The 27,421-nt window shown below is 44.4% G+C and overlaps 1 protein-coding gene across 1 annotated transcript in view; it reads left to right on the top strand.

The window, feature by feature from the left end:
• rev3l (REV3 like, DNA directed polymerase zeta catalytic subunit) overlaps nt 1-27,421 on the top strand; it is a 219,505-nt gene that overhangs the window by 170,627 nt on the left and 21,457 nt on the right. The window contains exons 18-23 of the mRNA XM_085997824.1: nt 1,186-1,297; nt 3,152-3,267; nt 3,862-3,980; nt 7,603-7,721; nt 16,225-16,366; nt 26,419-26,663. Of these exons, the coding sequence (XP_085853950.1) occupies nt 1,186-1,297; nt 3,152-3,267; nt 3,862-3,980; nt 7,603-7,721; nt 16,225-16,366; nt 26,419-26,663 (853 nt within the window). The remainder of the gene's footprint in view (nt 1-1,185; nt 1,298-3,151; nt 3,268-3,861; nt 3,981-7,602; nt 7,722-16,224; nt 16,367-26,418; nt 26,664-27,421) is intronic.

Genomic DNA, 27,421 nt, shown 5'->3' with positions numbered 1-27,421 from the left:
TGTGAACTTGAGGCTATATTTACTTCTACACATGTACATTTTTCTAATTCCCCAAATCTGCTGAACTAGCCATTCTTATGTGAATATTGGCATTATGGGGCATCACAGCGAAGACCAATTCTGTCCTTGCCCAACATGCATACTTTGTAGCTAGGGTCACTAGATAGCAACCAGGGAGAGGAATCCTTTCTTTCTCTTCTACACGAGGGACACTGAGTCCTATTCTAGTGCTCAGCAGAAAATCCACTGATTTAGCACGTACCGCAGATTGAACCTATGACCGTCCTAATCTATATTGTTCAATGCATTAGCCCATTGAGTCATTGGAGGGAAACTCCACATTTATACCAGGACCCCTCAAAATGACAAAAGTTAAGAATCTGGCATTCTGGATTGACGACTGACTTACCTGATGACATCAGTTAACCATAACCTGTAAATTTATACAGCCATTAGATTGATTACCTCCCGTAGAATTCTGTTAGCCAGTTATTTGCTCTTTTTTTTAAAGGCTGCATAGGACAATGCACAGGTTGGAGCTCTCTTCTGCTATTGTAATATTTTATACACTTTCCTCTGTAACTATGATAATCTCAATAGTTTCGCTGACTTGGCATTACATGAATTGAGTGAGCCACTAGTTTCATTTCAACAAATAGCAGAGTCCTTGGATTATGCTGGACGATCTGAGCTGTAGTGTAGTGCACCCCTTTGTTTTGGGTCTTCCCTTCCCCCCCCCACCTTTCCTTTTTTTTCCTCTTCTCTCTCCCACATGGCAGCTGTCTCTTATCCTGCCAGTACACTTCGCACCTAATCTGAGCCGTCTTTTGTCTCCACTGTCCTATTAGCATCTCGTCTGGTTTTGAATACCTCTTAATGTCTCTTTACTTCTTTTGTTCTATCGCAGCCCTGACTTCGATCTATTTCATTTCCTTTCCAGTTTTGAAAAAGGGCTTCGACCCGAAACATCAGCTCTAATTTCTCTCCACGGATGTTGCCTGGCCTGCTGAGTTTTTCCAGCATTTTCTGTTGTTATTTCGGATTTCCAGCATCTGCAGTATTTTGCTATCGTGAGCTGTAGTGCTGTTGGGTAGTATTTTGCAGCATGAAGTGTCGGTATGAATTTCTAGGTTCTGTTACATTTGATCATGAGTAAAATGGCACAATGTTTATTCACTATTTCAGGGCTCGTGAGCCAAACCCCACTGCTCGTTAGATCTGGTGTGACAGGTCTTCAAGTTTCTTATGTGAACAATGAGAAGGAACTGTTTCAGGAACTCATTAATAACATCAGAAGGTATTGTATATACTCTGTTCATTATAATTATTTGAAGACTGAAATATTTTTTTTGAATCCTCTCGCCTCCCTTCAAAACTTTCCTAAAATAGCTATATTGTGTTCTGTAATGAGAGTTGTGAATATGTCACTTTAGGAAAAAGAAATCCTTTTCTCCTGGAAGGGAGAGAATCAGCGTGATGTGGATGTTTCAGTGCTGATGCGAATCATTTTATTCATTACCAGCTATGTTTCTCTCTTTTGTGGGCCCACCAAAGTAATGCTAGCACACTTTGGAGATTAATCTGCATTTGTCATAATTTTGCTCACTAATAATATCTGTGTGTTTATGTATGTTTTTAATTAATGCATGTAATGTATGGAGAGGAAAAAGGCTATTATTCCTTCCTTGGGGGAGGTTGTACGCTCAACGGGATTTTCTTTACTGAAATTATTTTGAGTGGAAACTCATTTGGGCAATCTGTAGTGAGTGGTGCACAGCAGGTATTTTTTGACTACAAGTATCACATTGTATGTGATCAGAGTTTTACCATTTGTGTTCTGAGCAGTCATTGGGAGTTTTTAAAAGTAAACCTATTTCAAGGCACTTTGGAGTAAATCTGAGTGGCATGCAATATTAAATGAATGGACCAAGTGTATTACACCAGTGTCCATTTTACTTGTGTCTTGAAAATATAATTGTATAGAAGTGTATAACTTGCATTGATGAAGCACCTATAACATTTAAAATGTCCCATGGCACTTGAGAGGATAGAAAAAATATAAATTAAAGTAATGGCACTGAGCCATGAGGGAAGGGGTGTCCAAAAGCTAGGCTGAAAAGACAGATCCTGAAAGATTTTTAAATAAGCACAGGAGTGGTTTAAGGCAGGATTTCCTGAGATTGGGGCTGAGGTGACAGAAGGTTCTACCACCCGTGGAATGAGTGGAGGAGGCGGTGCATAAATGGCCACTCAGAAGACCAGAGGGCATGGGAGGCAACGTGAAGCTGGAGGAGGTTGCAAAGGTAACTCCTTAAAGCGGGGTCATGCAGGGATTTAAAGACGATGTTTTAATATTGAATGTCTTTATAGGGAATGGCACTTGTGAATGAGCGTGTCGGCAGCAGACGGTTTGAGGCAGGGGCTGAGACGGATGATGATATGGAGGTGGAAGTTGGCAGTCTGTGATCGAGAGGATATGGGGTCGGAAGTTCAGCTCTGTCAAATAGGTCGATGAGGTTGCGAAACACTCAGTTCCGCCTGAGACAATGGCCGGGGAAGGGGATGGAATCAGTGGCAAGGGAATGGGGTTTGTGGTTGTTCCGAAGACAATAGAGGAAATTGCAGCTCATCCAGGCTGGAAGTTGGACAAGCAGACTGACAACACAATCAGTGAATGGGTCGCGAAAGGTTGTGGATAGGTGGAGCTGATTGTCATCAGCACATGTGTGGAACCTTGACGCCGTGCCTTCCGAAGGGACGGCATGTATAGGAGGAGGCCAAGGATAGATCCTTTTGGGGTGGGGGGATACGGAACTCCAGAGGTCACTGTGAGGGGGTGGGAAGAGAGGCTGTTGCTGGAAATGCAGTTTCTCTCTCGCTCACGTGCACTTTAACTCTCCTGTCTTCATCAAAAGAACTGATCTACACAGAAAGAGGCATCATGTACAACACAAGGTGCGAGAGTGAGTGCAAAGCGAATGAGGCTGCCATGGAAGTCTTGGAGATGGTGTCTTTTAAATGTTCTCATTCTCTGCGAGTTATGACTTTTCAAATGATCTACGTGTCTTGTATTTTAACCTATCTGCACAAAAATTGAAACTGAATAGATGGCTGATTCTTAAATAATCACCTTGAACTCGTCTTGTATTAGGTACGATCCTGATATTCTGCTAGGGTATGAAGTTCAGATGCATTCTTGGAGCTACCTTTTTCAGCGAGCTGCTGCACTAGAAGTTGATCTCTGTCGGATGATCTCCCGTATTCCAGGTTATGCTAATTTAATGTTGACAAATACGCTTTCAAATACATGCCCACATCCTATGAATAATTTTTTTTTAATGTAGTTTCTCTGCTATCCTTGTGCCTTCTCTGAGTTCATCTTATTATCCACTAGACCCGCCTCCTGTTCTCGCGACACTCTTCCCACTATATGGCTGACAGCCAAATTTCACTTTCGGGACCCTTTTGCCATCGCTGGTTGTTGGTGGAGTTTGTGACAAATTGAACCTGTTAAAATGACTACTTCAAAAGGAGGGGAAAAAAATAGATGTCTAAATTCACCTAAAAATAAATTGTGGTGCTATATTTACACAAAGTTCAATTCAAGAATGTTTGGTTTCTCATTTATGGTTGATGATGAGTCCTAATTAAATTATATCAAACTTAGCAAAATTATGATTTTATGCTAAAATAGATAATCAGGCATGGACATGCATATAAAGTACCAGTAGAACGACACATACTAATGAATAGAATACAAACATTATTTCCAAGACTGCTACAATGGTATTAAGAGGTTTTCAAAAAAAAACTGAAACAATGTGTGTATGAAGATTTTAAAACAATATTTTGTTTTATCAGATGACAATAAAGAAAATCGGTTTGCTCCAGAAAGGGATGAATATGGTGCAACTGCCATGTCGGAGATAAACATCGTGGGACGGATCATTCTGAATGTTTGGAGAATGATGAGGAGCGAGGTAACTGGTCACTTTTGCAAAGTATGAGATGGTACCTCGCTAGCATGACACAAACTGAGTAGCTTCAGTAAACATTTCAGACTTGGTAAATCTCCAAGCAGCCTCTGATCTCTAAATGTTGATGATAAAACACAGGCCTACATTTTTTTTCTCTTTAGTATATATTGAATACTTGAAGAAATTTGTAGGTAAAGAGCTGAACAGTATACTAAATAAAGATATGTTTTTTAAGTGATGTAACTGAAATAAGTACATATTTTTTTAAAAAGGGAGACAGCTAATCTGAGTAATTACAGGCCAGTTATCTTAATATCTGATAGGTTAATTAATTAGGATGAAATGACCACATGTCTAGATAGAGAAAATTGTTAGTAGTAGCCAGCACGCGTTTCAAAAGGGACAATCTTGCTTTACAAACCTCATCGAATTCTTTGAGAAGCTAACAGACATGGTAGATGGGGGAATGAAGTAGATGTAGTGTACATGGACTTTAGGAAAGTATTTGACAAGGTATCACATGGGAGGGGGTTAAGGGGCATGGAATTAGGAGGAGGTTGGCAAACTGGATTAAAAATTGGTTGTAAGGGGAAAAACAGAGTTGGAGTTAAGGGCAGAAGTGGGTAACTGTGTCCCTCGGGTTCCGTTCTGGGGGCACTTCTGTTCACTCTGTACATCAATGATTTGGATATATGCCCAGAGGAAGTGGTGTTGAAGTTTGCAGGTGATACCAAAATAAGAGGAAGCCCAAAGGAAACTGCAAATAGATATTGATAAAATGGTGGAATTGGTTTAAGAACCAGCGGATGTAATTCATTCAGTGTGAGGTGATGCATTTTTGTTTAAAAAAGAATGACAGCAGTAATTATACTCAATGGAAGGAGGGTCAGGGCTGTGGAAGAGCAGAGATTTGGGGGGCAGGTTCACAGCATTAAAGGCAGCACCTCAGATTGATACGGCTGTAATAATTTTCACTTCAAGAAGTATCAGTTATAAAATATAAAAGCGAAGAGGTGATGATGAGCCTATATACAGCCTCAATAAGATCTTTAAGTACTGTGTGCAGTGTTGGGCTCACTATAGCAAGAATATTGAGACTTTAGAGAGGGTACAACGCAGATTCACTAGGATGTTGCCTGGTATGAGGAAATATGAAAAAAGACTTGGAGCAACAGAGATTATGGCGTGATATAACATGTTGAACTGCTATCTTGTTCCTTTTCGTCTTGTTACTTTAAACGGCAGATTACACACACGCATTCAGTTGTAGCAATGCAAGATCAGACTTCATTAAAACCTCATACTTCACAAACCAGTATGAGAGCTAAGACATCATACTGTCCACAACCAGTATGAGCTCTGTTGAGACATCATACTCCACGATTCCAGTATGAGCTACTAAAACACACTCCTCGCAATCTTGTGCCATTCTTTACCTTTGATTACTACATTCCATGCACACAACCAATAAATCATAGTACATCAAAGGTGCATACAAATGTCAACAGAATAATAACCTAAACCCAACAAACATGCACTTAATCTCCTAATTATTTTATTACAGTAAACACAAGTGACCTGATTTCCAACCTGATAGGCACACAGGTCAGCCTTCTGATCTGTGGGAATATATTTTCCTTAAACCCCCATACACAATTTACAACCCATGCTCAGCAGGAAGCTTATTTAACTCCTCAGGTGCTGACCCCACAGACCGCTCAAAGAACATCGAGGACCCAGGCAGTGTGAACCCTCGTTCCCAACATAACACACCTATTTAAAATTAGGAAAGGATAGGACTGGGTATGTAGAAACAGATTTGTTTCCATTAGTTGAGCAGTCAAACATGAGGGGCTATAGTATAATAAGAGTAAATGTCAGAGATTTCGATCCGAAGGTGGGAGAAACTTCTTCAGCGACTAGTTGTGGGGCTGTGGAATTCACTTCCCACATTAGTGGTTGAGGCAGAAACTATATCAACATTCAAGATTAGATTGGATAGATGGATTAAGGAAAAGGGATTGAAGGTACAGTATATAGAAACAGGGTGGGTAAATGTGATTAAATCTATTTTGTTTCGCATATAGGATAAATGCTGATGAAGACTAATTGGGCTGAGAGACCTGTTTTCATGTTGTAACTTCTAGGTGTTTGAGTTTAATAGGAAATACAGGGCCATATGCATTATATCGTAATACACAGTAAAGGAAGCTTGCAATAAATAATGTCCATGATCACCAGAAAACCATAAACTCGTGCTTACACACCTCGTACAACGCCCTGTTCTAAAAGAGTGATGTCCATATGCTGCTACTCCTCTCATTTATACTGAGCCAGTATCTAATGTGCTGGTCTCCACTTTTATACAGAGACCCACACAGAGAAAACAATCCTGCAATGGCTGCCTTATTCTGGCAGTAAAATCACATGCGACTGGTTCCTAGGTTTGCTTTCACTAGAATTCAGCTGAAGGAAGGTATCCATATATCTGCAATCGGCTGTATTCCTATAGTGCAGAAGTGCTTTTAAAAGGACTTGTCGCTCTGTTGGGGAGATCGAGACAAGTTTAATCTCTAAAGCAGCCTGTTCTCAAAGCTTCGCTACAAAAAATGTAACTTCAAACAAATTATCTTTTGAGGCAAGTGATTTTCTCCTAAACTGTGTTCAGTAGCAAAGTGTACTAAATAATCCCCCTTTGTTTTAGGTTCCAAAGTCTTTGTTGCAACTTCCTGAATGTTTTCATTGGATACCATGGCTTCTAATAGTAGAACAGTCATTGAATATTGAGCTGAAATGCCAGCAAGGGCTTGGTTACACATCCCTTTAGGATCCATTTGTGGGACGTGAATATCATTCTCTGCTCTGTTTGTTTGTCCACAAGCTTTCCATTTGCAATAGGAACACTGGTCCTATTAGAAGCAAAATAAGGTGTTTTTTTTGTTGATCATTAATTCAGTAGCAGTTTGTAATTTCTAAATATCAACACTTTTTCACATTTTGGCCTGTGCTGCAATTTATTTTGAAATATCCTACAAAGTATTTTAAAAGATTAGGATGTGTAATCAAGTACTTGTTGGCATTTCAGCTGAATATTCAATGATTTAAAAAAAAAAAAAAATTAGAATCCATGCCACCCAACAAAAAATCCTATAAGTTACAGAAAAAGACTTGGGAAGCTAAATGAAAAGGGAACCTCTTTCGTGCACTTTGCAACTGAGTACAGTTCAGGGGGGGAAAGCATTTGTCTCAAAACATGGTTTATTCAAAGTTACATGTTTGGTTGCAATGTTGCCACAGAAATGATACTGCCCATCTGCAGAGGAATTATGTAAAGTTTACAATTTCTAATCCGTTCAAGTAACTGACAGCTACACTCAGCTGTACAATTTCCTGCACTATAATATAGAAAATGTCTGAACCCTATTGGACATTTATTATATCTTTGTGTCTTTTTTTCCACCCAAACCTATCTCCATGGGGCAAATATCAATCTGAACATTATTCTACAATACATTTATTGACATACTTTTGGTTACTGTCAAGTTCAGTTAACTGTACAGTGTCTACTTGTGTGTACAAACTGCCATGATTTTGTGCAGTATTGTAATTTTTTTTCTTCTTGCAGGTTGCTCTCAACAATTACTCTTTTGAGAATGTAGCCTTTCATGTTCTTCACCAGCGTTTTCCACTCTTTTCCTTCCGTGTCTTATCCGACTGGTTTGATAATAAGACCGATCTGTACAGGTAATTCGCCGTGCAGCTATATTTTAATAGTTAACTTGCATGCCTGGATTACATTTGGATTTCCCAGTATAAGTGTTTGATTCACAGTTCCATATTTATAAAACTCAAGCCTATTCAGTTATCCAATCCAGCTTATATTAAACAAGATATACCCTGAGAAATGAAGCAATGAGATGTAGACGCACCAAAAGCAGTGAGCCTGAACTTGGATGGCAAGAGTACTCACTAACCTCTGGTCAAGGAGCCCAGTCCCAAGCAATGACTTGTTTTAGGACTACTCTCATGGGCCCATTATAGGGCAACTCATTGTGCTTATTTTTAGCAATAACATTGGTGCTATACAGGAAACTCTTTTTTATCCGGCACTTCCGGGACCAGCGTGGTGTCGGTTGATTAAAAAGTCCGGATTACAGAGAGGTATACTTACCAAGGTACGAGTGCCCCGTACACAGCCACAGGTGCAGGAGCCCCGGTTACACGGCACTTGTGCAGGAGTCCCGGTTACACAGCCACAGATCCAGGAGTCCCTGTTGCACGGCCACAGATCCAGGAACCCCGGTTACACGGCCACTAATATATAGTAAAACTTAACTGAACCTACTCCTGAATTTTGCCGGTTGAGAGATTTCCTGATATTTAGGTGCCGGTTAAAAGAGTTTCCTGTATGTAGGTATATACAACCAGAGATTTGAAAGCATCAAACCCTGAACACAAACCATTTAATGCTGAGTAAAAATTGTAACTACTTTGTTTCCATAAACTAAATATATAACATTTGATTGTAGATCAGATATTAGCATATTTTCCTCCACCCAAGTGTCAAGAGGCCAGAAACCTGCCTGCTCCGAGCCCATCAGCTGTGGGCACTCGGCAGCAATGGGCTTCATAACTTCTTTTCAGACCTTGGTCCCAAACAGGAGCAACCAAGACAGTACATTGTAGTTGGGTGCTGAATTAGTCAGTTTTGGTTATACAAATTTTGGGTCTGCTGTAGATACCTTCTCCGGTTCATGTCCCTTGTGTTCTGGAGTTAACTCGGCGCGCGACATAACATTTATACGTAACTCTGGGGCGGTAACAATGTTCCCTTTGTTGTACAAATTGAATACCATTGTTGTAGGAAAAATGATTCCTCGGAAACTAGACCAAAGAGAGACAACTTTATTAAATGACGGAGCTCTGGGAGAAGCGTCTGCAACCACGCGGTCTGCGAGAGCACCTTCTCCCCGATTGTAGTACGTGCCGAGCTTATATACAATTCCAAGAAGTTGGTTTTAGATCATTTACATTCATCCAATCAATTCGTTTATTAGCACATATCGTTATTTTCCTCCAGTCAGGAGTTTACACACTTGTGTTGCCAATTCTGCCTCTTCAGGTCTTCATTCCGTCTTGTTCCCCGGCGGAATGTGATTAGTTCGATAATAGGATACAAGTGATTAGTTCGATGATAGGATACCAGTGAACCTTGTTAGTCCTCAGTGATCCAATTAGTCCCAGTCAGGACACGAGACGAACTTTGTTCCAGCCATGCGTAAGCGTGGCATGTCTCACTGTGCAGTGATTCAATTAGTCCCAGTCAGCGAATTTGTTGTTTGTGTCTTTTCCAGCAAAATCTTGTCCAGCAAAATTTTATTCTAACAATCCCTCCTCTTGGTCCTGGAGCACGATTCATTTGCTCCCAGATGACCATCCTCGGTCCCCCTTTCGTCGGTGCTTACAGCCACTGGCTTATGTCCGGGGGTTTGGTTGTTCCTTCGACAGTGTCGTATTGGTGTTCTTCGTCCCTTGGTAGCAGGTTGGTGTGTTCATCCTTGATAGAGGCGATCGGCATCACGGTTTTCATAGCAGTTTGGCAACACAACTTCATAAGGCTCAGCGCACAACACATCAACATACAAATTACAACTATTATTATTATCCCTTGCATCATCCACGCTCCCCACCCGGTTTTCCCTAGCAACCAATCAAGCCACCCTGTGCTTGTGGGTTGATGGAGCTTCTTTATTTCTTCTTGGATATGATTTGCTAGGCTCGTGATATTCTCGGAGCTATCTGGGACATATGTACAGCAGTCTGTCCTGATCAGGGCACAGGTGCCGCCTTGCGCCGCCAACAGATAATCTAGGGCTATCCTATTCTGTAAGGCGGTGGTCCGGATCGCCACCATTTCGGCACTCATTTCTCTCAGGGACTCAGCCATATCGTTGGCTATTTGTTCGAGCACTGCTGCCACGTTTATGGATTCCCTTGCTATTTTTCCTGTTCCGTACCAGGGGAATGCTATAGCCCAGAATCTTTTGGTTTCCGTAATAGCTCTCTTAACACGCTTGGCTGGTTGCCATAACGACTGGTACCCGTAGTGGTGGGTATGGGAGGATAAATAATGGATGTATGGTACTACGTATCCTACATAGCATGACCCAGTCCAGGTTCGTGGAAGCCATGTATACGCCTTATATCCGCAAATGAAATAGGTATTATTATAGGCCTCAAATTTGTTCCAAAGTTGGTACATGATCCCAGGTATTCCCCTCCAGGGTAGATTGCTAGTCCGGTTTAGCACTTCGGATAAATTAAACGTTCCCACGTAGGGCCATTCTAGGGCACCTGGTGGTTTAGTACTGGTTTTGGTTAAAGTGTAATTATACTTGCACTTACTCCATCCAACCACTAACCCTGTCTCGTCATAGTTTACCAAGCAGACTTCCCCCTCTCCATTGTTTAGTTTTCCCCCTGTGCTGACTAATAGCTCTTCTGGATACCTTCGATTATCGTACTGGGGATGAAACCATCCTTTAAAGTTCGTGGGGTTATACCCTGCCTGTTTCCACTCATGTTCCAGCTGATCTGGATTCAAGCTATTTTGGGTTTGTATGGTATCCTCCTTCTTCCAGGTGGTATTAGAGTATAATAAACACCCTACCATCTCCTCTACCTTAAAGGGTAAGAAGTCACACGACACCAGGTTATAGTCCAACAGCTTTATTTGAAATCACAAGCTTTCGGAGCGCTGCTCCTTCTTCACCTGAAGAAGGAGCAGCGCTCCGAAAGCTTGTGATTTCAAATAAAGCTGTTGGACTATAACCTGGTGTCGTGTGACTTCTTACATTTGTCCACCCCAGTCCAACTCCGGCATCTCCACACCATACCTTAAAGGGGATAGGCCTTAATGGGATTCCTCCCCCCGTATGGGTGGGCACATGGGCGCACACCCAGCAGGAACTTTGGCCCATTTTTTTCGCATAGACATATGACATATACAGAAAGGTATTTACATGCAATCCTCTCTCTTTACGTAAATGGGGTACCGCGCTTCCCGTGACAATATAAAATAACGCCATTACCCATAATACTCTAAACATGATTAATATATCACTACAGTCCAGTCTTTACAGGAATTTTATGACAAAGGGTATGCAGATCACCTGTAAAACAGATTCAGAAAGTAGCCAGTCAGTTGTCTTTATATACTTTCAATTGTGTCCAATGCTTCCATACTCCTTTACCCCTTATGTCTAGACAGACACAGGTATCCCCACTGATTATGATTTTATATGGCCCACTCCATTTTGGGGCGAACCCTGGTTTGCTGGGCAGAGTTTTCACCATGGCTTTACTACCCGCTGAGGGAACATAAGCTGTCATTGTGAGCTCTTGTGCCCGATCCTTGTCCTCCTGATTATCGCGGACATTCTTTCGCATCTCCTTTAATTGAGTGCTAAGTTCCAGAACGTATCGTTTTAGTCTATCTTTTAAAGGGCCTACATCGGCCCCACCTGTTATGATGCCTTCTGGCAATTGCATCGCCCTTCCTGTCATCAATTCATAAGGGGTCAAGCCTGTCGTTCGGTTTTCAGTGGCTCGCAGCTTCATTAGGATAATGGGCAATACTTCAGTCCAGGTTTTCCCCGACATCTGCATTGCCTTTGCCAATGCATTTTTAAGGGTTCGGTTCATTCGTTCCACCATGCCCGAACTTTGAGGGTGGTATGGGATGTGGAATTTTTGTTTAATTCCCATTAATTGGCATACCGTTTTTATGACACTCCCGGTAAAGTGGGTACCTTGATCAGAGTCCATTTGAATTGGTATTCCCCACCTGGGGATTACTTCTTCAGCTAAGACTCTGGCCAACCGTCAAAGCGGTGCAATTTCGCGTGGGGAAAGCCTCTACCTAGCGGGTGAATTGGTCTATGACCACGAGGCAGTATGTTTTGCCGTGTGACGGTGGAAGGGGACCTGTGAAGTCTATTTGTATATGCTCCCAGGGCCCTCGTGGCCTTGGTTGATGTCCCATTTTGACTTTTATGGGTCGCCCAGGGTTATACTGCGCACAGGTGATACATCGATGGCAGTATCTCGCAATATCTCTTCCCATCCCCTTCCACCACCATTCTTTGCTGAGGCTTCCCATCATCGCTTCTCTCCGAGTGTACAAGCCCATGGTGGAGTTCTAATAGCGTATTTTGAATGCACTTGGGGGCCATTACCCTGTTATCCTTTCGCCAGACATTATCGCTTCCCCGCTTTGCGCCTTGTTCTTCCCACGTACCTTTTTCGACGTCGGGGGTGTCCTCATGGAGTTCGTCAATACTTACCTCGTCCTCGGAGCTGCTCACAGCGGCTATTGGTACTTCTTCGATCCTTTCTTGCTCCAGCGCCCTTTGTGCTGCTTGGTCCGCAGCCTGGTTCCCCTGGTGATTTAACCAGTCCGGGCTAGTCCGGTCCGGTTCCCTCTGATGTGCCTTAATCTTAATTACTGCTACCTGTTGGGGTTTGTCGCTAGCTTCTAGGAGGGCTTCTATCCTCAGCTGGTGTTTTATGGGATTGCCTCCCGTAGTAATGAATCCCCTCCTACCCCATGCAGTCATATAATCGTGGACCACCCCAAAGGCATACCTACTATCTGTGTAAATGTTCACGATTTTATTCTCTGACAACTCTAGTGCCTTGGTGAGAGCCACTAGCTCTGCCACTTGGGCTGATAGGCCTCCATCAATCCGTCCTGACTACGGTTTTTAATTCGCCATTAACCACCGCCCACCCCGTTCGGGGCAGCCCATCTATATACTTGCGTGAACCATCTACGTACAACGTCTCTTCCGCTGTCGCTAAAGGGGTGTCTTTTATCCTATCTTCTTCCAGATTCATATCTACGTCCCCACAGTTGTGGGGCTCCCCAGTTCCCAGTATTCCTTCTGCCAGGTTCTCCCCCGTGTCTCTAACAATGGTTACTGCTTTACTCGGAGGGAGGAGGACGGCCTCCCACTTGGCACGTCTCATGTTCGAGACGGATCTTAATTTCCCGGTATTCAGCATCTCTACCAGAGTGTGTTTAGTGTGCAATATAATGTTTCCTGTCATTACTATCGGCTCACTAACCTTTACTGCCCAAGCCGCACAATCCAATGCAGCTATGCACCGGGAGAGCCCTGTGACTACCGGTCCCTCCGCTGTGGAATAGTAGGCGACGGGCCTTCTTTTATCCCCATGATCCTGTGTAACTACTGCTGTGTAAAACCCTTCTTCATTGTTGCAATGTATGTGGAAGTCCTTACTCATATCTGGCAGTCCTAGCCCTGGGGCTGATACTAGCTCAGACTTTAGTTGAGTATAAGCTTCCTCTTGTTCCGGTCCCCAATCTATCGGTTCCAACGCGGGTTTACCCCCTTTCACTAATCTTTGTATAGGTTCTGCTAATTTAGCGAACCCCAGGATAAAATTTCTACTGTAATTAAAGAGCCCCAGTACCTTCCTGACTCCGCGTACTGTCACGGGTCTCGGCATGCCCTGGACAGTGTGTTTCCTGTCCTGTGGCATTTCTTTAAGTCCTTGGGAGATTAGATGTCCCAGGTATAGGACCTGAGTTTTTCCTATCTGTGCTTTTTTAGGGCTTACCTTGAGGCCAGCCGTCTCTAGGGCCCTTAGTACTAAATATAGGGTTGCCAGATGGTCTGCCTTCGTTTCCGAGGCTATTAGTATGTCGTCGACGTACTGCAAAATAGTGCTTCCTTTAGGTACTTCTATCTGTTTTAGGATATCACTCATGACGCGGTGAAAAATAGCTGGGCTATTATGGAATCCCTGTGGCAATCGGGTCCATGTATATTGTTTATCCCCTACTGTGACTGCAAATTTCTCTTGTGCTTCCGGATCTAATGGGAGTACCCAGAATCCGTTAGCTATGTCTAAAACGGTGAATATCTTCTGTTCAGGGGATAGCCCATTCAAAATTGTTGAGGGGCTGGCAATGATGGGGTGTAATTTAGGAGTGACCCTGTTGAGGGCCGTATAGTCTATAGTCAACCTATAGCTCCCATTAGGTTTCTCTACTGGCCATGTGGGGGAATTAGTAGTGCTCGTGGTTTCCCTCAGGATACCCCTTTCTACTAGCCCCTTCACTATGTCCATGACTGCCTTCCTGGCCTCCGCCTTTATTGGGTACTGGCGGTGGGATTAGCCAATGTCCCGCCCCGACTCACAGGAGCCATCTCGACTATTTCAACATCCCCCTCGCCTGCAGGGGCTGTTGGTTCTGCACTGTAATATGGGGGAAGGGAGGTGGTGTCTGGACAAGTCCCCATTCGCCCCCCCTCGTATACCTTACACTCTAATTCCTTTATAATCTTTGCTTGACATTTCGCCTTTGTCTCTAGTTCCGTAACCATCTGTACTTTGTCTTGTGCAACTTTCTTTATTACGTTTACTTGTTCAATGAGTCCTGCTAGTGGTGTACTAATAACACTCCTGCCGCCTTGGTTTTATCCTTTGTCTGTTTAGTCAACCAGCTTCTCTGGAGTTCTAAAGTCTGTGACACATCCCAACCGTCTTTCTGCATCTCCTTAATTAACGACTGTCGGTTTGTCATATAAGAATATGTGAGGGAGCCTGAAGGTCCCCTCTTAACTTCCTCACCTGACATCGCCGCTGCTTCACCGATCGTTCCTTCGTGTCTGGAGATCTGTTCCTTAGAGAGCCCCCCTATTCTTTCCTTCCGAGAATACCCGAGCTTCTTGTCGCACTCTATGCCAGCGTTCTCAGAGGTCCGGGTTTGTCTTTCTCTCAAAACTGCCCGGACGTGTAACGCTTGCTTGTTGGACGGGGTTTCTACCCCTCCCCGGTGTCTGTTTACCTGATCAGGGTCCTACAACACCGACACTAATAATCTCCTAGTTCACTTAGCAACATGATATAATGCAGAAAAATGTTAACCGTACTCGACTAGTATCACGACTTTAGAACACCTTGGAATCTCGGCACCTACTTCATGGTCCTGGCCTTCGCGTGGGGCATTTGCCCTCTTAACAACCGGCCTGAGGCTAGGTGTCTGAGACAAGTGTCCTCCTGATCCGAGGTTTTTCTTAGTTACTTAGTTACTATTACACAAATACAAATACACACATACAAATCAAGTAGTGTCTCTTACCCACTCAGTCTGTGTCCCAGATTCGTTTTGGTGCCGCTTCGCCGTTCAGTCGCCTTGTCGAGTGTCTCTGATTTATGGGTGGTCAAAAATCTGACTACTCACCCTGGTCACTGACTCGAGCGATTGTTCAGCTCCATGGCACCCTGCTCACAGCGCCAATTTGTTGTAGGAAAAATGATTCCTCGGAAACTAGACTTTGAGTAAGAGAGACAACTTTATTAAATGACAGAGCTCTGGGAGAAGCGTCTGCAACCACGCGGTCTGCGAGAGCACCTTCTCCCCGATTGTAGTACGTGCCGAGCTTATATACAATTCCAAGAAGTTGGTTTTAGATCATTTACATTCATCCAATCAATTCGTTTATTAGCGCATATCGTTATTTTCCTCCAGTCAGGAGTTTACACACTTGTGTTGCCAATTCTGCCTCTTCAGGTCTTCATTCCGTCTTGTTCCCCGGCGGAATGTGATTAGTTCGATAATAGGATACAAGTGATTAGTTCGATGATAGGATACCAGTGAACCTTGTTAGTCCTCAGTGATCCAATTAGTCCCAGTTAGGACACGAGACGAACTTTGTTCCAGCCATGCGTAAGCGTGGCATGTCTCACTGTGCAGTGATTCAATTAGTCCCAGTCAGCGAATTTGTTGTTTGTGTCTTTTCCAGCAAAATCTTGTCCAGCAAAATTTTATTCTAACACCATAAACTTGCCACACGTCCTACTTGTGCTTCTTCAGTCCTTTGATATGCGGAGCTGATGAACACTCTGAGAAAAGTTCGATGACCATTCTGTTTCTGAGCGTGCTCTGTCTGGCCTGAAATTGGGACTGTATCCCATTTCCCAATGTTTACATCCTCCACCTTCATGAACAGAAAATAAATCCGTCCTCATTTTTCCTTCCTTAAATGACACAGTACATTCCTCCACTCAGCAGAAATGAATTTAGAAGAAAGTCTTCTGATAATATGATATAGATACAGATGAGAGTTCCTTTGTAGATAGAATCCTGTAATGAGCACAGTAACTTCTGGAGTGTTTTGGTGGTTCCAATGTCTGGGATTTTATTCTATTACAGATGGAAGATGGTTGATCATTATATTTGCCGTGTACGTGGAAATCTACAGTTGCTGGAACAGCTGGATTTAATCGAAAGAACGAGCGAACTGGCCCGACTATTTGGTATCTTATTCTATCATGTGCTGACAAGAGGCGCACAGGTTAGTGGTTAACTTTCAGGTTCTGTCTGGTGCAGAAACGATCCTGTCATTCTTAAATATTACCGTTTACTACAGTTATGATTTCATTTTTATTTCATTACATAAATAGAATGAGAACTATTTTAAAAGATGTTGGGATAATACATCAATCAGAATATGTAAAACATATACTATTGACTTTTTACCTTTTCCCATTGTATTTGTAATTTGCAACTATTCGAATTGTCATAAATGAACAGGAAAAATGGTGAATAAAATCATTATGCTAAGTTTTTTTTTTGCATGTAAACCAGGAAAATGGATTATATTCCTGGATAATGCTAAGTAAGAGGAGCTGCTGAACCACAGCTGAATTTGGTGTTCACAGCGATTTCTAAATTTATAGAAAGGAAGTTGGCATGCTCCACCTTTTCTGTCACTCTGTTCCACCCTTCCCACAAATAAAACCCTGCTTCCAGATTTGGATCTTAACCTTTGTTCTGCACAAAACTCTTTGAACGTGAAAGGTTTCATAGAATTATGGTGGATAGCAATCGTACTGATTGTACACTCGTTGGTAAAATTTGTTGACTTTACTTAAGATCTCTCTAACAATATTAAAGGACATTTACTGGACACAAAACAATAATCTCCTCCTGGGTTAATGTGTCCCACCTAGATTTGTAGGATATTTGCAAAACACTTTTTTTAAACAAAGGAGACATTCATTTGGATAGTTATTGTAATCAGTGTCTTTGAACTAAAGGTATTCTGTATTACGTAATGGCTTCCTCCATGCACTTTTGGTTAAATTAACAGCATTAATTGATTAGCATGGTTTAACGTTTGGGCAAACCATTTATCTGCGTAAAGTACAACGAAAGGTCATTTAGTTTATATTTTAAACACTCTTTTTAATTAAAATATGCTTGAACCTCTCCTTCAGGTGGAAGGCATTTAATTCCTCTGGAACCACTTGTTGACTTTGTAATGCTCTAAAACGGTCAAAAACAACAGAACGTTCCCAATTGGGATCATACAACATAAAGAAAAAATGAATTTGCACTTAGTGCCTTGGCACGTCCTCGCAAAACCCTTCACAAACAAAGTACTTTTTAGAAGTGTAGTTACTTAAGTACAACGACTTGCATTTGTAGCGCATCTTAACTTAGTAAAACATCCCAAGGTGCTTCACAGGATCGGAATCAAACAAAAATTGATACTGAGCCAAGGAAGGAGCCATTAGCACAGAGGTAGGTTTTGAGGAGCGTCTTCGGGAAGGGCGAGGCCATCGAAGCATTTCAGCACGGATGAGAATTTTAAAATCGTGGTGTTGGTGGACCGGGAGCCTATGTAGGTCAACGAGCACAGGGGTGATAAGTGAACGAGACTTTGTGTGAGTTAGGATACGGGCATCATGAGTTTTGGATTAGCTTGTTTATGGAGGGTGAAAGATGGAAGGCTGGCCGGAGAGTAAACATAACCAATTTCATGCACCAAATCCCACAAACACAAGTGAGATGAATGACTAGTTAAAATAGGTTTGGTGGTTTTACTTAAGGCAAGACTGTTGGCCAGGAGACTGGACAAACTCCCTGTTCTTCAATTAGCTCCATGGGACCTTTACATTCACCTGAATAGATTCAGTGTCTCTTCTGGCAGTGCAGCACACAAAATACTGAAATGTTGGCCTAGATTGTGCCTCCTAGAGTGAGGCTTGAACCCACAACCTTTTGACTTGGGTGAAAGTGCTACCAACTGAGCCAAGTGGCCATTTAAGTAGGAAGTGCACTCCTCCCATCCACCCATGGTTATTGCAACCGTTTATACTGGCCACCTATTGGTAATCACTTGCCTTTCCCATAGATGTCAATTACAAAGCCACCGCTTATACTGATTAAAAGATCCGGATATTTCAGGCAAACTGATTTTCCAGCAGCTGCCCAATCAGCTCTTTGAACCGCATTAAGGTGAGATTACCTTGGCTAGTTACATTTTAGTCTGTTGATCAATCTGCCAGAGCAAAAGTGCCCTTCACAACAACTAAGGTTTTACTATCCACCTTCTATAGTACGCAGACTGTGTTAGCACCAACGCACCTGCTATAAGCGGTAGGGGATGCACTGGAGATATAAATGATTCTGTAATCTTTACCCTTGCTTTTGATGATTATGCGACATACCAGTAGAATTTGAAACATATCTTGATTTCAAGAATGATAGCTACCAGTCATCACAAAGTCTGGGTGCACATGGAAAATAGCCACTTAAATGAGGTCCTGCAGAATGACTGGTCCCCGTGGAACTGTACCCTTACAGGAGCGGGTAGCTTTAGGAGAAGAGGAAGGGTAGAAATTGGTGCAAAATGAATGATGGTTATAGTACCTAAACTATCTCTTTGTTCATTCTCCCTCTGACTTGCGTTTGTGCTCTCTTTACTCCTTCCCCCTCCCCAGCTCTTTCTATAACAGATAAACATTCCAGACCAATCACTTGTGTGCTGAAGGAAAAACATGTAAAGTAATCAAAATTTCCTCTCTTGACGTGTGATTACCAGATTTGGACTTTTCTCACGTTAACCGATCTTCAGTCGCACATTATTGCCCATAGTAAAACCAGATTCATTAGATTTAAGCCAGTAGCATTGTAGAGATGGCTGAAGTTTAATCCTATACTAGTAGATGTCCAACTGTGAATCATTTACTCAGTAAATTTAGTACAACCTTCAGAACCATATTACAGCTGTACTGTAGGAACTCGAGATTACACTGACAGGAACGAGAGAGCTTTGATGTAGGTCATAAGTTGCAACAAGTCAGCACCCTGGGTTGTCTCTTATCTAAGCCAGTTTTCCATGCAATGCTGTTATCCAAAGTTTAAACAGAGCTATCTTTTAGAAATCTGTGTAGCAAACTGTTTTAGTATGTTGCATAGACCATCTGGATTTGTGTCTTGTTTGAAAGCAGTAATCTCATTGTAAATCTTTCTCCTGTTTTACATAGCCTTAATCAGCCAGGACCACATTAACATTTTATACTAAAATGCTAAGCAGACACAATTATAATGTATACATTTGTTTTGGCAGTAGCAATAGGAATAATTTATAAAATCCTACTTCATGTTCAGTGAAGGATTTTTGGGAATCATTTATACCGTTACAGCACACATCCAGAATGTAATGCTTCTGAGGACCTTTTTAGCTCAAAATATAATTAATACGTTACAGCATAATCTTTTCAGAGCACATGGCTTTTGCTAGATGTAAAAGTAACTCCTCTGTGAAAGTGAGAAATACTTGCATAGGTTGAACTCTCAGTACCTACGATGGCACCATTGAAGTTATTGTTGTGGAGCATGTTCATAATGGCTCTTGCAAAAAATTGTTTCTGAAGCTTGCAAGTGCTGCAGTAAGACCCACCATGGGACATTCGATGTTTACTGCAGAGAAGACTCTTCGGCCCATCATATCTGTGCGGCTCTTTTGGAGCAATTCAAAGCTAATTCCGCTGTCCTACATTGCTGCTTAAAATATTTATCCAATTTTCCCTTTAAAGATGTAATAGCCTCTGCCTCAACCTTTCCTTGTGTCAAAGCCACCCATGCTCCAGCAGCCCTGTGTTTTTTTTTTTTTTTTTTTTAATTTTTTTTAAATCTTCCTTACCCTTTGATATACCTATCAATTCATCCAATGAAAAGCGACGAGTTAAGAAAGTAACTATAGGTTTTTATTGGCTAAATAACAGAGCCCACCCTCGTGGGTGATCGGATCCAACAAGGAGGAATACCAGCCAGTCGACCACCTTTATACCTGGGCAGGTAGGTGGAGCCATGGGCGGAGTCAGCAGTGGTCAGCCCAGGTATAACAGCGTGACAAGAGGCGACCTCGTGTAGTGATACAACAGTGTAAACAGTGATAACCATAGTGTAACGATATAACAGTGATAACCAAAGTGTAACGATAGTGAATGATAAAAGTGGTTTACCACATTCACCCCTTGTTTAGATTTGAGTCCGGCGGGGTGAAGTGTACTACCAGTTCGGGTATGTCAGTCTGTCCGGAGGCCTCGTAAGCCTTTCTGATCGTCGCAGCAGCGGCGGCGGTGATGCAGTATCCGACGTTAATGCTGGTGTCTGCGTGGTCGGCGAAGGCTCGTGGGGTTCCGGCATGCCGTCTACCTGGGCTGGATCTGGGGGAGTGGTGGGGGGTAATGGTGGTGTCTCAGGGGTGCCCGAGGGTGCAAGGTCTCGTAAGGAGACTGTGTCCTCCCGCCCGTCTGGGTATGCCACATAGGCGTACTGGGGGTTGGCGTGCAGGAGGTCCACCCTCTCGACCAGGGGGTCCGTTTTATGGGCCCTCACGTGCTTTCGCAGCAAGACGGGCCCCGGAGAGGTCAGCCAAGTTGGTAGCGTGGTTCCCGTAGTCGACTTCCTGGGGAAAACAAACATTCGTTCATGGGGGGTGGCGTTAATGGCAGTGCAAAGCAGTGACCGGATGGAGTGCAGCGCTGCCGGGAGGACTTCCTGCCAGCGAGAGGTTGGGAGGCCCTTCGACTTTAAGGCTAAGAGAACGGCCTTCCAGACAGTCGCGTTCTCTCTTTCCACCTGGCCGTTCCCCCGGGGGTTGTAGCTGGTGGTCCTGCTTGCAGCAATACCTCTCGCTAGTAGGAACTGGCGAAGTTCCTCGCTCATGAAGGAGGAGCTCCGGTCGCTATGTATATAGTTCGGGAACCCGAACAAGGCGAAGAGGTCGTTCAGGCATCTGATGACCGTGGTACTGGTCATGTCTGGGCAGGGGAAGGCGAAGGGGAAACGGGAGTACTCATCAATAATGTTGAGGAAGTACACATTACGGTCAGAGGACGGGAGGGGCCCCTTAAAATCGATGCTCAAGCGCTCGAAGGGGCGGGTGGCCTTGATCAGGCTTGCTCTGTCCGGCCTAAAGAAATGCGGTTTGCATTCGGCACAGGTTTGGCAGTTCCTGGTCATGGTCCTGACCTCCTCGATGGAGTAGGGCAGGTTGCGGGCCTTAATGAAGTGGTAAAGTCTGGTGACCCTGGGGTGGCAGAGGTCGTTGTGGAGGGTCTGCAGTCTATCACTTTGCACGCTGGCGCATGTACTTCGTGATAGAGCATCTGGGGGTTCGTTCAGTTTACCAGGCCAGTACAAGATATCATAATCATAGGTGGAGAGCTCGATTCTCCACCTCAAGATCTTGTCGTTCTTGATTTTGCCCCTCAGCTTGTTATTAAACATAAAGGCGACCGAACGTTGGTCGGTGAGGAGGGTAAATCGTTTGCCTGCCAGGTAATGCCTCCAGCGTCGTACAGCCTCCACGATCGCCTGGGCCTCCTTCTCGACCGAAGAGTGTCGGATCTCGGGGCCCTGGAGGGTCCTTGAGAAGAAGGCCACTGGTCTCCCCTCCTGGTTAAGGGTTGCGGCCAGGGCGAAGTCGGATGCATCGCTCTCCACTTGGAAAGGGATAGACTCATCCACCGCGTGCATTGTGGCCTTAGCAATGTCTCCCTTAATGAGGGAGAAGGCTGCGCACGCTTCTGCCGTCAGGGGGAAGGAGGTGGACTTCATGAGGGGTCTGGCTTTGTCCGCATAATTGGGCACCCATTGGGCATAGTAGGCGAAGAGCCCCAGGGTTCTCCTCAGCGCCTTTGGACAGTGGGGGAGGGGAAGCTCCATGAGGGGGCGCATTCTTTCGGGGTCGGGGCCGATGACTCCGTTCTCTACTACGCAGCCGAGGATGGCAAGGCGCGAGGTGTTAAACACACATTTCTCCTTATTGTAGGTGAGGTTCAGCCGCTGGGCCGTACGGAGGAATCTCTCCAGATTAGCATCGTGGTCCTGCCGGTCGCGGCCGCAGATGGTGACGTTATCTAGATAGGGGAACGTGGCTTGCAGCCCGTTCTGGTCAACCATCCGGTCCATCTCCCTTTGGAAGACCGAAACCCCGTTGGTGACGCCGAAGGGAACGCTCAGGAAGTGGTAGAGGCGGCCATTCGCCTCGAAGGCGGTATACTGGCGGTCCTCAGGGCGGATAGGGAGTTGGTGATAGGCCGACTTAAGGTCGATGGTAGAGAATACGCGGTACTGTGCAATCTGATTGACCATATCAGATATGCGGGGAAGGGGGTATGCGTCCAGCTGGGTGTACTGGTTTATGGTTTGGCTGTAGTCGATGACTAGGCGGTTTTTATCGCCGGTCTTGACGACTACGACCTGAGCGCGCCAGGGGCTGTTGCTCCTCTCGATGATGCCCTCCTTCAGGAGGCGCTGCACTTCAGAGCTAATAAAAGCTCTGTCCCCGGCGCTGTACCGCCTGCTCTTGGTGGCGACGGGTTTACAGTCGCGGGTGAGGTTGGCGAACAGGGAGGGAGGCGGGACCCTGAGGGTGGATAGGTCGCAGGTGGTACGCGGTGGGCGGTTTAAAGGCTGCTGGTTGTCGACTGTGAGTGGGGGGAGGGGTCCACCGTACGCTAGAGTGACACTTTGAAGGTGGGATTGGAAATCCAGCCCTAGTAGGACGGCAGCGCAGAGTTGGGGCAGGACGAGAAGTTTAAAATTTTTATACTCCGTGCCCCTAACCGACAGGGTCACAACACAGTAGCCGCTGATGTCTGTAGAGTGGGACCTAGACGCCATCGAGACCCGGTTGCGCGTTGGCCGGACAGTGAGGGAGTAGTGGCTCACCGTGTCTGGATGGATGAAGCTCTCCGTGCTTCCGCTGTCGAACAGGCAGGTCGTGGCGTGGCCGTTTACTTCGATGTCCATCATGGACTTGGACAGGTAATGCGGGCGAGCTTGGTCCAGTGTGACGGAGGCTAGTGTATGGCTGAGCGAGCTGCTGTAGTCTGCGGGTGAGGCGGTGGTCGGGTCTGGAGGCGAGGTGGCGGTCGAGTGTGGTGGGTAAAATGGCGGCGCCCACGAGGTGGGGTAAGATGGCGGAGAAGATGGCTGCCCCCACAACTCACATGTGGCACTGCTGGTGTCGGTGGCCTTGATCAAAGATGGCCGCCCCCACGACTCACGAGGGGATACTGGCATCTGTGGCCTTGATGAAAGATGGCCGCCCCCACAGCTCGCATGAGGCACTGCTGGTGTCTGTGGCTCTCCCTCTGCAGGCCTTAGCGAAGTGGCCTTTCTTCTGGCAACTGGAGCAAGTCGCGTTTCTCGCAGGGCAGCGCGACCTCGGGTGTTTCGCCTGGCCGCAGAAGAAGCAGCCGGCGGCCCGATCGCGGGGGTCCGATGTCGCTGCCGGTACCGGGGGTGACGGTCCCGATCGGGTCCGGGACGCCGACGCTGAGGTAGGTCCCAGGGGCGGCGCTGCGAGGGGTATTGCGGTCGGGGTCGGTCTCGAGTCCCAGGGTCGCGAATTACAGTACCTGGAGTACGCCTCGAGGTCCCGATGGGCCACTTCTAGGGAGCGAACGAGGGCTGCAGCTGTGTTCAGGTCGAGGTCCTTTGCTTCAAGCAGTCTTTGCCGTGAGTAGTCGGACCGCAGGCCTTTCACGAAGGCATCGCGGATATTATCTTCAGTATTTTCTGCCGCCGTTACCGCTTTAAAGTCACAGTCCCTGCCGAGTGTTTGTAGCGCCCGTAAAAATTCATCTACAGACTCTCCTGGCTGTTGCAGGCGGGATCTTAGGAGATGTCTGGCATACATGGAATTTACCGGGCTCCGGTACTGTTGTTTCAGTAGGTTGATGGCGGCCTCGTATGTAGTAAGGTCCCGGATGAGTGCGAATACTTTAGGGCTCACTTGGGCGGTCAGAACTCTTAGCTTGGATCTCTGAGGCACGCCGGATTCTCCCAGGTAGGATTCGAAACAGCTCAGCCAGTGTTCGAAGTCGAGGGCTGAGTTTGCTGCCTGTGGGTTTAGATCCAGGTACAGTGGTCGGAGGGCTCGCAGCCAGGCCGGCTGCTGTGGCTGTTGTAGCTGGGCACCTGACTGGTCGTTTGGCTGCTCTGTTGACTGGTCGTTTGGCTGCTCAGGTAACGACATTTTAAAATTTAGCCAATAAAATTGATATACCTATCAATTCATCCAATGAAAAGCGACGAGTTAAGAAAGTAACTATAGGTTTTTATTGGCTAAATAACAGAGCCCACCCTCGTGGGTGATCGGATCCAACAAGGAGGAATACCAGCCAGTCGACCACCTTTATACCTGGGCAGGTAGGTGGAGCCATGGGCGGAGTCAGCAGTGGTCAGCCCAGGTATAACAGCGTGACAAGAGGCGACCTCGTGTAGTGATACAACAGTGTAAACAGTGATAACCATAGTGTAACGATATAACAGTGATAACCATAGTGTAACGATAGTGAATGATAAAAGTGGTTTACCACACCCTTCTACTTATAATTTCAAATTGACCAAACGCCACTGATTTCCCACCCAGAGGAAACCGGACGAATATGGAAAAAGACCATCGAAAGTCTTCAGTAAGAAAATTGCATTCCTTTACTTACCTGTCTTCACCCCCGCATCCACTACCCAAGTGAAAAAGCCACTGGGGAGTAATGAGCGTTGATCTTTAATTAGTTCAAGGTCTCCTATTCTGAGCTAGAGCAAATCAAAGAATATTTAATGAAATAATGAAAATATCTTTATGAACCACTGAGTAAGATGCAGTTTACGTTTTGCTTTCTGTGCAGCAGCGAGCTGTAGGAGTAGAAGGGCACAGCATTAGTAAGGCTGTAAATTTTATATATTTTTACAAAAAACTTAACGATGGAATTACATTTTGTAATTCTGATTGTAACCGTGACCAAAGGGATGCTAATTAAACCTCATTTGCATGGGCACTTGGGTTAATTGGAAAAATAATTTAAAACTTCATGAAAAATTAGGGAATATAATTGTGATGTTTTTAGGAAAAGTTTATTAAAGAAATCTATGCTCATTATCCTATCTCTGACTAGAAAATAGACTCTTACCCAGCACATCAAATACTGCGAGTGCCTGTTATAATGAGACATCATTTAGCTGAAAAGCTTCAGATGACTTGGTGTGAGGGTTCGGGTTAATGAAATTTACTTTAGAACTGATTTGTAATATATTGCCAAATTACTCCAAATACCTGTGTACCAGTACAGCTACATGAAAATGATTATCTCTGACTTTGTCAATAGTTTTGGGGACTATTCGATTAGCTTTCATATTCCATTGGTTACCTGCCTAATATCCCCTCTCTGGCAACAGACAAATAGAATTTACAAAGGGAGGCTGGTGACCCATTAGCCATGCACCTATGATTGCAGACTGATGGGTTAAAACCATCCTCTGTCCGTTGGTTTTAAGGGTTGTATGTGAAATGAATTTTGAAATCTCAAACCATTTTTTAGTGTAAAAAATTGCTCTTAATTCAGCACTGAGAAATAGTGTCACATGGGTCCAATAGTGGGCATTCCTAAGTTGAGCAGACTGAGGCACATTGTTAGGTTGGGTTGGGCAGAAGAGGGCTTTATTCTGCTATAATTGTGCCGTATCTGCCCTGAAAGAGTGTTTGTTTTCAAGCTTTGAAATTTCCCCCTCACCTCCAGAGCACAGAACTCACCAAGAAAATAAGTTACAGAAACCAAGGGCTCCACTAATGGCATGGTGTAAAAACATGCTTCCTGATCTAGCACTAGATCATCTGTCATGAGTTTGGGCTATGTTAAAATCTGTGTAGTTACTTGATCTTAACCCTAGTGATGTTGGAGATGTGGCTGTCAGTCTCTGCATTCTTGAGATCGGGATAAAATCTGCTAGGTTTCCTGAAAGCTATCCGGTGGCCCCTAGTAGAAAGGGCATGTACGTAGACGTTGTGTGAAGACACAATTGAGCATGCCTGTGATCAGACACACACACACCTCTCCCTTTGGTTGAATCACCTGCCAGCACTCATGGTCTTGGTTGTCATAAAGAATATCACCCTACAGGAAAGATGCCTGCTCTGGTGAATTAAGTCTTTCAGGACAGAAAGAAAATGGGCAAAGGAAAAAGGGAAAAAAATGTACATAAACCAAAAAAGTTTTGTTATAGTTGACCAACAGTCTTTGTAATGCATTCCTGTTTTTGCAGTATCGTGTGGAGTCAATGATGTTGCGTGTTGCCAAACCAATGAACTATATCGCTCTAACTCCCAGTGTCCAGCAGCGATCCCACATGAGAGCTCCTCAGTGCATTCCTCTTGTGATGGAGCCTGAATCTCGCTTCTACAGCAACTCCGTCCTGGTTCTGGATTTCCAGTCCCTGTACCCTTCTATCATCATAGCTTACAACTATTGCTACTCCACATGCCTGGGCAACATCGACTACCTTGGAAAGTAAGACATTTTTCTTTTCTAATTGTATTGCAAGTTATGGTGTCCAGTGTGACCAATCTTGATGGAGATTGGATTGAACTGGTTCAAAAAATAAAATGACATTTAAACCAGGGTTACCTCAGATGGCCTTTTGAGCAGCTTGAATTTTATTCCACCTTGGACAGTAACTAATTCTTCTACTACTACAGCTAACTGCTCACTAGCATTCTATAATTTAACAAAATAATACAGACTACAATATGGTAGCACAGTTTATTATATCTGTTGAGGACTATATTAAAATAACGTGATAACAACCAGTATAATATGCAGCAAAGGTAAATTCACCTTGTACAAGCAATGAAGTGAAGATTTACTATGTAACTCTGAATGTACACCGTAATTAGTCATCGTGTGTCCAGTATGGTACCAATTGAGGGTTTTTAACATATGTGACCTTGAGCAATCATCATGCAGCTATGATCAGCCAAAAGAGAGAGGCAGTACTGCCCTTTAAAAATTAAACTTTAAGTATTGGAACATTACAGCTTTTCAGACTATTTGTATAGTTTTTAAATATTACTGTGATGCAATAATTACTCTAGTACTTTCAAAGAACTAGCACCAAACTATTGCAAAATACTGGGTCAAAATTTGCGGTCGGCAGCGTACCTCCGGCATACGCCGCTGACCTGCGAAAAGAATACGCACCTACCTGATGACCTCCTGCGTAAACTTGCGCTCTGACCCTGCGAGTAGGAAGGCAACGTAATGGCCCA

Source organism: Somniosus microcephalus, chromosome 9, assembly GCF_052327205.1.
Source record: "Somniosus microcephalus isolate GS21.2 chromosome 9, FLI_Smic_1.0, whole genome shotgun sequence".
Lineage (NCBI taxonomy): Eukaryota > Metazoa > Chordata > Chondrichthyes > Squaliformes > Somniosidae > Somniosus > Somniosus microcephalus.
This window is presented reverse-complemented; position numbering and strand designations above follow the sequence as displayed.